A 13142-nucleotide genomic window follows, 5' to 3' on the forward strand; every position below is an offset into this window, starting at 1 on the left:
GATCAGGACGCACATGAAAATGTACTCTAAATGAGTCAGGCACACAGCCTATTTCCTTAGCATTCTAGAATTTCAGGAAAGCTTTTAAAAAAAGAGAGCAAGTTATATGTATTATGCATTCAAATATGATGCTCTCAGATGCTGAGATGAAAGACTAACTACTGTTAATAATCACTGGACTGGAAAATGATGCAAAGGCACTGATGCATAACTGTGGGTGGTTCTCAAAGAGATGTGTTTTGTGGCTAACACAGAATACAAGCTATAGCATTTGAACAGACATGGCTTTCTATGATATTGCAGCCTTCTTTTCTTCAGCCCTAGATTCAGGTGGATAGCCGCATTAGTCTGAAGCAACAGAACAAAGCTTGAATCCAGTGGCACCTTTAAGACCAACAAAGTTTAATTCTGGGTATAAGCCTTTGTGTGCATGCCCACTAAGAAGTGAGCATGCAGACGAAAGCCCAAAATTAAACTTTGTTGGTCTTAAAGGTGCCACTGGATTCAAGCTTTGTTCTTCAGCCCTATTTAGGGATTTCAGATTTTTCTCTGCAAAGCACAAATTAAAACAAGTAGGAAAATTATGCCGTCTCCATCACAGCAGATAGCAGTCTTGAAGGGCTGGGTTCTTCACAGTACAGCTCTACTGAAGATATATCAATAGATAATTTGACTGTCCGAAGCTATTGACTTTTATCTGTCCAGGGATACTTACTATCCTTCCAACATAACGATCAGACTAAATAGCATTATTAACAAGCTGACTGGCTTGTTATAGTTTCTTCCTGTGCTCCCATCATACCTGCTGTGAGCATAACTCTCAGTTAACAACTTTTGCTTTTCGACAAGCCTCCATTATCTATCTATATACTAATAGCGAAGGCGCCCCCTTATTGCGGATATTTAAATCCGCACATCAGGGGCACCTGGGGGGCAGGGAGATTTTCCTGCACACTTGGGGCAGTCCCCAGGTGTGCAGAAAAATCTAAAAAGTAAAAGAGCGTTCCCTGCGCATGCACAGAGAACGCCCTGGCAACTGTCTTGCGGGAGAACACTTGGCTGGCCGGCGGCTGTGAGCCGTTCAGGCCTCACTGCCACTTGGGGGAGGTGGAGGGAGAAAGCTTGGTGGGCCGGCCTCGACGCCGACAGGGGGAAAGGGAGGGGGGAAGCTTAACAGGCCGGTGCCTGAGAACTGTTCAGGCCTCACTGCTGTTTGGGGGGGGTGGAAGGAGAAAGCTTGGTGGGCCAGCCTTGCCGCCGCCGGGGGAGGAAGAAGGCTGGGCTCACCTGCTGCCGCTTCTCCTGCATCTGCAGGCGGGGAGCTGTGAGGAATACTCCCCCTCCCCACGAGTATCGCGGGTCTCACTTCTTGTAGAGCCCTAAAGTGGTAAAACAAGGCTAGGAATGGAAGCAGAATCGTCTCTGTATTAAGATGTTCTGCAGTAGCAGAGTTTGGGCTACAGTTTCATCGCCTGGTTTTTGGCACCTGGGTTTTGGCCACTGTGTGACACAAGAGTGTTAGACTGGATGGGCCACTGGCCTGATCCAACATGGCTTCTCTTACATTCTTATGTTCACCTCCACTGACTCTCTAATTTTGTCTGCCATCTAAATGGCCTAACTGGTAAGACTGCGATTGTGTTCTTTATTCTTATTATTTTTTGCAACACAAACACAAAAGTACGACATCAGCCTACCTGCTAGTTCTTTATCAAATGCAGCCAAGGTCTGCTCCAGCCGAGCAGCAATGAGCGTCTCTGAATTTTTGAATCTAACTTCCATGGCTTCATCCTCTTCCGGGCTAAACAAAAAGAAGAAAGGGCTGGTAACATCTTACCAAACTCAGTCTCACTGATACCATCCAAGGTGAACAGGACATGCTACTGCCAAAACTTTATTTATTAGATTTTTTTTTTTAGTTGCCACTCATCCAGAGGGTGTTGCAGTGACTTAGAACATTTACAAAATGATGTGCACCTCTACAAGCAAACAGTACAACAGTACTCCTGTCTTTTATTTATTTTATTGAACTTGTATCCTGTCCTCCCCGCAAGCAGGCTCAGGGCGGGTTCCATCAATGCCAAGACAGTATACAGTAACAATGAGAACCAATTTAAAACAAGATTAAAACAATGCAATAATCATAAAACATAAAATACCGTGCAGGATCTAATCAATATATTACTCAGTAGCTAAAATAGAGTTATAGTGTAGTTCCCAGGTGGCTGTTCAATCCAGGACAATAATGGGAAGCCAACCAAAAGAGGGGGGACGCCTCCTGCCTCAACTAAAAGCTCCATCTTTTAGGCCCTACAGAATTGTAGTAAATCCCACAGGCCCCTGATATCATATGGGAGCTCATTCCACCAGGTAGGGGCCAGGGCCGAAAAGGCCCTGGCCCTAGTTGAGGCAAGTTGGACATCCCTGGGGCCGGGGACTACCAAAAGGTGTTGATTTGTAGATCCCAGTGCTCTATGGGGCTCATTTGGGGAGAGGCTGTCCCAAAGTTATGCTGTGAGGGCCAGTTCATACAACACAGGCCAGTTTGTAGATCTCAGTGCTCTACGGGGCTCATATGGGGAGCGGCTGTCCCAAAGGTATGCTGCGAGGGCCAGTTCATACAACACAGGCCAGTTTGTAGATCTCAGTGCTCTACGGGGTTCAAATGGGAAGAGGCGGTCCCCAAGGTATGCTGCGAGGGACAGTTCATACAACACAGACACCTACTGCCAAAAAGCATTGGGTTGCTGAGCTATGCCTTGAAAGTGCAGTCATTTGTGTCAATCAGCACCTTTGCACAGTGGCTGTCCAAGTGGCAGCTGAAACTTCAGTATCGGTGGCAGCTCTATCGGCAGTGCAAAACTCTTGATGGTACCTGGTGCAACAACTATGAAGAAACACAGGGTTGCCACCTCTGGATTGAGAAATACCTGGAAATTGGGGGGTGGGGGGTGGAGCCTGGGGAGGGGGGGGTTGGTGGAGGGGAGGGACCTCAACAGGGTACAATGCCATAGAGTCCACCCTCCATATCAGCCTCCATATCAGCCATTTTTTCCAGGGAAACTGGTCTCTGTAGCATTTAAAAATGCTACAGAGATGACTATATGGAGTATTTTGAAATTTGGATGGGGCCACCATTTGTGTGAACTGGAACATCCATCACACACTTTAAACTTTTATTCATAAGATATAGGTTCTGATTAATCTCCCATTAACATAATTCATGCTGAGAGCAACATACAACTTTCTGCAAGTCCTAATTTTGAGATGGGCCTATTCCTTTCATACTGTCTGTACGAGAAGTGTAAAAAGAACAGGCCTACCTCAAAATTAAAGCTTGCAGGAAGTTGTACCTTGCTCTCAGCATGAATTATGTTAATGGGGAATTAATCAGAGCATACATCTTATTAATAAAAGTTTGAAGCGCTTAAAGACGCAGCCATTAAGGAAGAGGGACTAGCAATGGGAGGGGAAACGTTATATCTCAACATCAAAGAAATAAATAATTGAAAGCTCGTGCATTCTTTCATCCTTTTAGAACCCAAACGCCCATATTTCTATATTGTATACTAGTAAGATGGCCTCTAGGGTGCACTAATGCACATGGGCGCGGCCATCTGAGTATTTTCATACAGAGAGCCATTTTTGTTTTAAGATGGCAGAAACAATGTGCATTTATGTACATTGCTATGCAGGCGTAAGCATGTTTAGGCCTCATCTAAAACAAGCATGGCCAACCTGTAGCCATCTGAGCTGTTCTGGGAAAGCCATAAAGCAACATGATTGCTGTATGTCCTTTTTTACATGCTTTCTTCAACTGAATACTGGCTATAGTTGGCTGATTGTAAAAGGTCTGTAAGAGGATACAAAAAATGCAATGAAAATAAGAGGCCCATAAAACATTGTTTTCATGTTATTCATCTCTACTCTACCCAACCACGTTAGAACAAAGAATGTAGCAAAGTCAGTCAAAGGCTACATAATGTGGTTATATTGGGGGGGGGGGGGACAGTTGAGCTAGTAGAAGGGATCAGATCATCAGGTAGAATACAAAGCAGATGCCCACAAAGATTTCAGTGAATGTATATTTCATTTGTCAGTATGCTTAAGCGCCCTATTTCCCTGTCCTGAAAGGAAGTTTCAGAACATTAGGGCATTAGAACAGAATCCATACATGATACTGTTCAAAGACTGTGAAGAAGAACAAGGATAACTCATGCCCAAATCTGTGCATTGTCATATAATCTGTGCTTTCTTTCTCCAGAAATATTACATGTTTCAATGAGAAATATCTTGCTAATATAAAGAAGCTGTAACTAGAAAGTAGCACAGATGTATAGCTTGTTCTCATACTTGACTTGAGGGAAGATAACATTTGTGCTAGGGATGTGCGTCTGGATATTTCTGAGCCAAAATTATACCTGAAATTTCCCATTTCATTTCAGTTTGGGAATATCTGAAATGGAACAAGGCACTTCCGTAAAGTTTTGGGATCTTGAGATTCACTCTGTCAAAGAATGAATTTGCCTCTATGTCAAAAATTTTGGAAAATTGTGTGTGGGGTCTTTAGTAGGAATAGATTTCCTCTAAAAATATATTTAAAGCTACCTTTTGCACATGCATTTTTAGCAATACACAGCAGACTTAAAAATAATAATCTTTCCTCCTTGCCCTTTTCTGTCCTCCTCCGAAAAGGGAACCTTGCGTCTTTGGGCCTTCCTTTTGTTGACAGGCCTCCTCTGGCTAGGATTCAAGCAAAACACAAGGACTTTGTTCTGATAATGTTTTACAGGCCAGATAAACATTCCCAATGGCACTTTCTCACACACTCTTTTCGACATAGGAGAGGAACACGATAAACTTTAGGCCTTTTGTCTCATAACATATGAGGTGTTGAAATCACACCACTTGGGAATTTCTTGAAGGAACAGTTGGATTAGCACAGATCCCTAAAACACCAGAGCACCAGGAACAGCAACAACCCAGAAGCCACCCAACTACTGACTTTTTGCTAAACTGAGGTCACAGGGTATTATTGCTCTGTTGCAGCACTTAATCGGCTGGAGACAAAAATGGAGGTTAAAAGAGCATTTTTGTCAAATCAGCACTATGGAAGCTGGGCTATGAAGTGTCCAAGTGGGAACGAGACAACTGCGAAGAGCTACGGTCGAGCAACGTTGAAGCCATATTGAGAGAGTCTGGGAAATTACCCTAATAGCTACTGTGTATTGTTGGGGCCTTACAAAAGAATGAATTTCAAATACTTGAAATAAGACCAATAGCAGGAAGTGGAGGAAATTGTTACGGGAGCTGATGTAAAGTACTGGTCAACAGAATGGATCCATGAGTGGAAGGGGCTTGGTTCGCACCAGCAAGGAATTTGCTGGGTGGCCCAACGCAATTGTCACACTGAGTCCCTTTCCCGCATTCCTATTTGGCATAATAACACTGGCCTATTTTACAGGGTTCGTGTAAAGATCACTGAAATCACGTAAGTGAAGCACTGCAAGACATCCACAGCTGAATTGCTGTTTTAGCCCAGGCACCTAACTTGGCATCCGGTGGTTCGCATTTATTTGTCCCATTAGACAAACTGTAAGGGCTGTTGTTCATATGAATATCTTCCAGAGCAGAACTGGATCTGATGATAAGCATTTGCATGTTGTGTAATGGTTTAATTCAACTTCTGTACAAATTGTACCTTTTCATAAAGCGTAAGGAATTCAATTACTTGTGTCATTGATTTAAGAGTGTTGGTCCAATTCCATTGCAAAACTTGGTCTCTTGTTTGCTCACTGCTATGCAATTTATCTCATAAAAGATATAAACAGGAACACGCTGTAACCAAACAAACACGCAGGCCACAGCGCTCGTGTTCTGCCATTTCTGATGTTCGCAGAAACTTTGTACCAAAAGGCAAAGATGACGACTATTATCTGACTAGTCCCAAAGGATATGTACTTTTTGGTATGTTAGGAGAACAGTTTGGTACTGTGTAAAGGTGAAATCCTAGGATGGTGGCACACAAGATGCCTCCTAGCTCTGTTCTGGGCATCTCTGAACAAAGAATGAGCCATCTTCTCATCTGGGCTGCAGACCAGAACAGTTGTAGCTTAACTCTTTATGGTACAAATGTAAGAACCACACTGCTAGTTCAACTTAAGGGGCCACCTAGTCTATCGTCCCATTTCAAACCCATTTCAAACTTTTTTTTTGCTGTCAAGTCGTGGTTGATTCACGGCAACGCCTGGTGGGGTTTTCAAGGCAAGAGACACTCAGAGGTGGTTGGCCACTGCCTGTCTCCACATCACGACCCAGGTATTTGTTGGTGGTCTCCCATCCAAATCCTAGCCAGGGCCAACCCTGCTTTGGTTCCGAGGTCTGATGAGGTCAGGCTAACCTGGACTAGCCAGATCAGGGCCAGTCTTTATTTACAGAGTTAAAATATCGTGAGACTGCCTCTAATCCAAAGTTATGGAGGCAGTTCACAGCAAATAATGATAATAATAACAACAGCAACAATAAAAATAATAATAATGCAAAGCAAAAGTAAAGCTTAGGCTTGTTTTTTTTGCTATCAAGTCTCAGCTGGCTTATGGCAACCCATGGTGGGGCTTTCAAGGCAAGAGACGTTCAAAGGTGGTTTGCCACTGACTGCCTCTGCAACGCGGCCCTGGTGTTCCTTGGAGATATCCAAATACTGAACAAGGCTGACCCAGCTTAGCTTCCGAGATCTGACGAATATTCACTAATAAATAAGCAGCAAATAGATAAGCATTAAGTAAAAGTGATTTAAAAGCCAGTAACGTTAACAGTAAGCACGGATCAAGGATTATTGCCAAAAGCCTGGGGCCATCCTCAGCTGGGTCTTAAACTCAAGAGCAGGTGCCAAGGGAGTGGCTGCAGGGAGGGAGTTCCATGGTGGTGATGGAAAGTGCCAGCACGTCGCAACCAACTTTCAGGGCAAGTGGTGTTCAAAGGTGGCTTGGTGTTGCCTGCCTCTGCGTAGCAACCCTGGACTTCCTTGGTGGTCTCCCATCTAAGTACTAAGCAAGACCGACCCTGCTTAGTTTCCGAGGGCTGAAGAGCCTGGGCGGTCCACATCAGGGCAGAGAGTTGCATAGGCAAGGTGAAAAGACCCTCTCTGTTCTGACCACCCATCTCACTTCAGAAGACAGGCAAACATGAAGAGGCTTCTAGAACCCATCTTAGGATCTGAGCCGATTCAACAGGGAAGAGGCAGCTTCTTGGGTATTCTGATCCCATGACTTTTTGGGTTTTTAAAGGGTAACTACTCAGAAACAAATTGATGATGTGCACCACGACAGCATATTTAGCGGTCTTTCAACTTTGTTCCGTACCAGCGTGGTGTAGTGGTTAAGAACAGTAGACTCTAATCCGGAGAACTAGGTTGATTCCCCACTCCTACACATGAAGCCTGCTGGGTGACCTTAGGCCAGTCACAGTTCTCTCAGAACTCTCTCAGCCCCACCTACCTCACAAGGTGTGTGTTGTGGGAAGAGGAAGTGAAAGGCGATTGTAAGCCACTTTGAGACACCTTAAGGTAGAGAAAAATGGGGTATAAAAACCTACTCTTCTTCTTCAACTGGAGTTTCCAAAATGTCTTCCAGGGAAGCCCCATGTCAAGAACACTGTAGTAATCAAATCTAGATTCCACCACATCTGGATATCTGTTGCCAAGTCCCAGTATTCCAGGGAAGGGAAGCAACCCAGTCTAGTTAACACCACTAGAACCACAGATGAGACCAGCTGCAAAGCTGTTTCTTTTTTTAGGGAGAATGCAAAGCCCTGGAAGACATGCTGACTCTTTAGCTGGGATCAGACAGACAAGTTGCTTCGATGTCATGGTGGCTCTGTACCAGATTTGAAGTGCACAATCAGACAGCAACATCTGCCTCCCGCCCCTTAGTCGTCGGCCCCCCATCCCTGACTTTCCCAACACCAGATAAAGTCCGGTGTTTACGAATGAACTTGTCTTACTGTGGATTTCCGGGCATCTGATCTCTCCCTTGCATGCTCAAACCGCTTGGTGAGGTCTAACGCTTCTGGTCCCCAGCCACCATTTTTATTCAGTTAGCGGTGTGCGCATAACTGCATATCTGCTTCTAGCAAATAAGCAGTTATGCGCATGTGCACATTAGAGGTTTTTTTTTAAAAAAACGAAGCTGCCTGCCTGCCCACTCCCTGGTGACCGCACAGCAGTGGTCTGAATGGTCAACCACGGGGTGAAGCAGGAATAGGGTGGCATCTCTGGTCGCACCTCTCCAGAACAAATAGCTCCGGAGAAATTAGAGGCGTGGCCAGACCATGCCAAAGCCTGCCATCTGATCACAGCCTTTATTCCATAGTTAGCTCTACCATCAACCAGGAGTACCTCAGTTCTTGATCTTCAGTTTATATGCTGCCATCTAACCCAGGAATGACTCAAAAATCTTGTTCCGGGCATCCACTGCCTCACCTAAGTTTGTTGAAAAGGAGAAAGAGTTGTGTGTCATCTGCGTACTGATGACACTCTCTTCAAACTTCCAGACAATTTCTCCCAACAGTTTCACCAAGATTTATTTATTCTTTTGTTTATTTAAAACATTTCTATGCAGCTTTTTCACCCAACTTCAAAAATACACACATACACACACATACACACACGTATATACTTAAACACACACACATTTAATGAAACACATGAGCAGGAAGGCAGGTTACTAAGGAAACACCAAATAAAACAGCCAAGTCTTCACTTACTGGTGGATGATAGAGGAGGACAGACAAATTTCCCTAGGGAAAAATTCCAGTTTTGGTGCCACAACCAAGAAGGCCCTTCTACAGTTGCCATCCATTTGGCCTCAAATGATGGGGGCCCATGAATCAGGGCTCCTGAAAATGACTACAGTGGTCGGCTAAGTCCATACGGGAATAGGTGGTTCTTAAGGTATGCTAGTCCCAAGCTACAGAGCTTAACACCCAGCACCCTGAATTGGGCCTGGAAGCAAACTGAAAGCTAGTGTAGGTGGAACAATGATCCCTATGAACCACTTCAGTTAAGATTCTGGCTGCAGCGTGCTGCACCAATCATAGCTTTCACAAACTCTTTAAGGGCAGTCTTGTGTAGAGGGCACCATAGTAGTCTAAGCTAGATGTTACCAGGTCATGCACCATAGTGGCAAGATAGATGGAAAACAGCGCGAGGGACCATGCATGAGTTGATAATGTACCAGAAAACTTTCTACTGCATTGTGGTTTTAAAACAGAAACATCTGAGATCTTGAAATCTGAAATCCACCGAGCTCCACCGGATCTGCCTTCTCAGCAGGGCCCAGCAGTAAAAAAAACTGGTTCAATACGGCCCTCACATTCATGTCTCCTTCCATCCCTACAAATCAAACAGATAACCAGAACATGTGATTGGGTGACCTACCCATCACCTCCCTCTCAGCAGCCATTACAAAATGATGCTCTAAAAACATCCAGGTGACAAAGAATTTGTTTCTTGAAGGAGATGGTAACACACAAATCTTGTAGAAAGGGAGATTTGCATTCAAAAGACAGGACTGTCATCACTGGTGTGTATGTGTGTGTAATGTGCCATCAGGTCACAGTGGACCTCAGCAAAGGGCTTTCAAATCAAGTGAGAAGCAGAGGTGGTTGGCCATTGCCTTCCTCTGCAGAGTCTTCCTTGGTGGTCTCCCATCCAAGTACCGACCCTGCTTAGCTTCCGAGATCTGTTGCAATCGGGCTATGCCATGTCACCTTCTCTCCCATCATCACTGGTGCACGGGTTCTTTTATAAAAGAGGTCCAGTTCAGTTTTCTGAAGAAGGAATCTGTACTTTTGTAAAATTGGGAAGCAGAAGCCCTAATTTTCCTTCCAAACACAAATACGTATGGTATTTAATTTTTGTGTTGAAGTGTTCTTTTGCCCTTCCTCTTCTCCTGACCACCCTTTGACCCAATTGTATAATAAATTCTAGCTTAAATTCATGGAGTGGGATGTTAAGTTAACTGGTAAAATTCTAAGTCCAGATGCTTCAAAAATTAGTCAGAATATGCTCACACACCCCCGTTCTTCAAAGTACAGGGGCACAGCAAGCCAAACCACAATTTCTCATTATGATGACAAAAAGAGTCATTCCTGCCCGTATCACAACTCCAAGGATCACAGCCAATGTCAACAACCTCCAAGAAATGAAGAAGGAGGGAGGGGAAATTGAGAAAATATGTTACTGGTTCTTGTTTCCCTTTCAGTCATTAACTGATTCCATTATGAGCTTCACCCAAAGCAAGTTCTTTTTTCTTTAATTCATCCCCCCTCTCCGTCCCTGTTCCTAGGAGTGGTGTTTTGCGTTCACCACTGGGAAGATTCATAAATCCGCTGCCATCCCACTATGAATGAAACAGTTGTGTACACAGCGTCAGAACCAAGTTAACATCCTGATTCAAATCCTTGCATGACCACAAAGGTCAATGAGCTCTCAGGGCTTTGTAATTGAGATTAAAATAATACACTGAAAAAGTATTAGTATTTACCCACTACAGCTGTTCAATAACAAATCATTAGGGCAGGGGTCCCTGATGTGGCATCCCTGGGCACCACGGAAAATGCTGACGATTTTCCTGGTGCCTGCCAAGTGTTTTCAGAAAATGGGTAAGGACTTCTTTCAAGCAGGGCTTCTGACTGGCTATTGGCAATCTGCCGGACTGCCACCCCAGTGTTGGTTTTATTCTGTCTCATTCCTCTTTCCCAGCGTATTTTTTTATTTTATGTGCCTTTCCAGTAGATTGTGATGCCCCCCCCAAAAAAATCTTCGAACATATTTAGCATACGGTTCGATTAATCTCGACCTTATAGTTACAGGTAATATCAGGGCTATTTTGGGGCAGGAACACACAGGAACGGAGTTCCGGCTGGCTTCAGAGTTGGCCACACCCATTACAGCCAAACCCTCTCCATGCGTGGCTACAGAGGGAAGGCCTAGAGAGTGATCCCCACAGCGACTCTGAGGCAGGCAGGCTGGGGGGGCAAGCCAAGGGAAAGCAGTTTACCCTCCAAAGCACCCTGGGTAAGCCAAGGGAAGGCTTCCCACAGCCACAGGGTGCCCAGGCAAGCCAAGGGAAGGCAGTTTAAACTGCCTCCCCTCCCCTCCCCTCCAAGGGCCGGCTTGCCCAGGCTTCCTGCAGCCGCAGGGCACCGGAGCAAGCCAAGGGAAGGCATGGGGTGTGTGGCCTAATATGCTAATGCGTTTCTGCTGCTGGGTGGGGCCTATTATGCTAATGAGTGCCTGCAGGGCTTTTTCTACAAAAAAAGCCCTGGGTAATATATTATGTGGGATTGGGTTTTGCAGCTGGCCAGTACTTAAAATCAGTTCTCTGCTGTGGTTTCCGAAAGGCTTGCAGTTGTGCTTTCTCAGAGTTTAATCATCCATCCATTATAATCGCTGTAATGATAATAATTACTTTTGGGGTTATAAAGCCGCCCTTGCCTGAAGGCCTCTGGAAGCCCTTATGAAAACGAATTAAAGGATACGACGAATCAAGCTCTGCAGGATGGTTTAATATGTCCTAGAATGCGATCAAAATCTTAGATAAAAGGTAGGCTGCTGTGCATATTTTTACTAGATCCATCTTGCCGCTTTTTAGATGAGACTGAGATAAATATACATTCGGGGTTCCTAACTTTTTTGAGCCTTTGAGTACCTCTGGAATTCTGACACAGGGTGGTAGGCGGAACTACAATATGGCTGCTGCAGGGGACAGAACCACACAGAACCACACAGAAGAGTGAGAGAAAGAAGAAGGGTAATTTAATAAAAACACTGGGAAAGAGGAGTGAGAGAAAATAAAAGCAACACTGTTGTCGAATGGTATTATCACCTCTGCAGCTTGGAAAAGCAGTAAACTCCCTTTGTTATCAGATTGGTACAAGAAGATTTGGGATATATTTGTTACGGGGAAAATTTTGGACCAACAGATGCAGATCGATTCAAATCAATATATCTCTAATTTCACTGAACTGTGGTCCTCTATAATTGAATTTATAGCAAATAATGATTCCTTCTTCCATTTCACCCACCTCAAAACAGTTCTTAGTTTTGTACTGCAGGCAGGTAGTTAGTAATAGCTCTAAATACAATCGTAAATAAATTTAGTAGGGTTTTTTGTAATTTCTTTTTAATTTAGTTATTTAGAGAGCAATCCTAAGCAGGTCTACTCTGAATTCTACTATGGTCTATTCAACCAGGCTTACTCCCAGGAAAGTGTATTTAGGATTACGCTGCCAGCGAGTGTTTATTTCAATTGGAAATATTATAATTGTCAAATTTATTATATTTGGTGTACTTTCCATATCACTGGTCTATATTTATATGTGTCATTTCTTAATCTATTAACTCTTAATTTTTGGTGTCTGTTGTTTTTGTGATCTTCTTGTAAAACTTTTAGCTGTTTCAATAAAGTTCTTAAAAGAAAAAAAACCCAACATTATGGTGACAGTGGGAGCTGAAACAACATTATTTTAATCTGCACAACCAATCAGATCTCCAGTGGCCAATCAGAAGCCCTGCTGGGCAAGAGCTCCACATAGTCCCATCCACTATAAAAACACTTGGTGGGCACCAGGAAAGCTGTTGGTGGGCACCCTGTTGGGGACCACTGACTTATATTATGATGTTAGTTGCTGTAGATTTTCCGGGCTGTAGGGCCATGGCCTTGGCCTTGTAGAACCTGATGTTTCGCTGTGACTGGCATCCTCCGAGGTATAGCACAAAGAGATGGAGTACTCTCTGTGTCAATGTGGGAAGAAAAGTGGTAGGCAGGTAATTTATATCTACTCAGGAAGGTGGGGTAGGGCTGAGTCATTATCTTGTAAGAGTTCCCCAGGCTGTGACATGCTAACGGAGGAGCTTTCCTGAGGAGGTTCTTTTGCATATGGATTGGTTGCTGACTATATTATGATGGCTGCAAATGTAAGCTCCTTGGGTGAAGGAGCACGTTTTCTTTCCTATTACTTTGTAAAGCACCATGCACACTGAGTGTAGTAATCACTATCATAACAAAGAAGAAGAAGAAGAAGAAGAAGAAGAAGAAGACGCAGAAGAAGAAGAGGAGGAGGAGGAGGAGGAGGAGGAG

The 13142-nt window shown here is 44.2% G+C and overlaps 1 protein-coding gene across 1 annotated transcript in view; it reads right to left on the reverse strand.

The window, feature by feature from the left end:
- Nucleotides 1-13142, reverse strand: part of COBL (cordon-bleu WH2 repeat protein) — a 182736-nt gene that overhangs the window by 11679 nt on the left and 157915 nt on the right. The window contains exon 16 of the mRNA XM_015405499.1: nt 1698-1801. Coding sequence (XP_015260985.1) covers nt 1698-1801 — 104 coding nt within the window. The remainder of the gene's footprint in view (nt 1-1697; nt 1802-13142) is intronic.

Source organism: Gekko japonicus, unplaced genomic scaffold (assembly GCF_001447785.1).
Source record: "Gekko japonicus isolate JY-2015 unplaced genomic scaffold, Gekko_japonicus_V1.1 scaffold1085, whole genome shotgun sequence".
NCBI lineage: Eukaryota > Metazoa > Chordata > Lepidosauria > Squamata > Gekkonidae > Gekko > Gekko japonicus.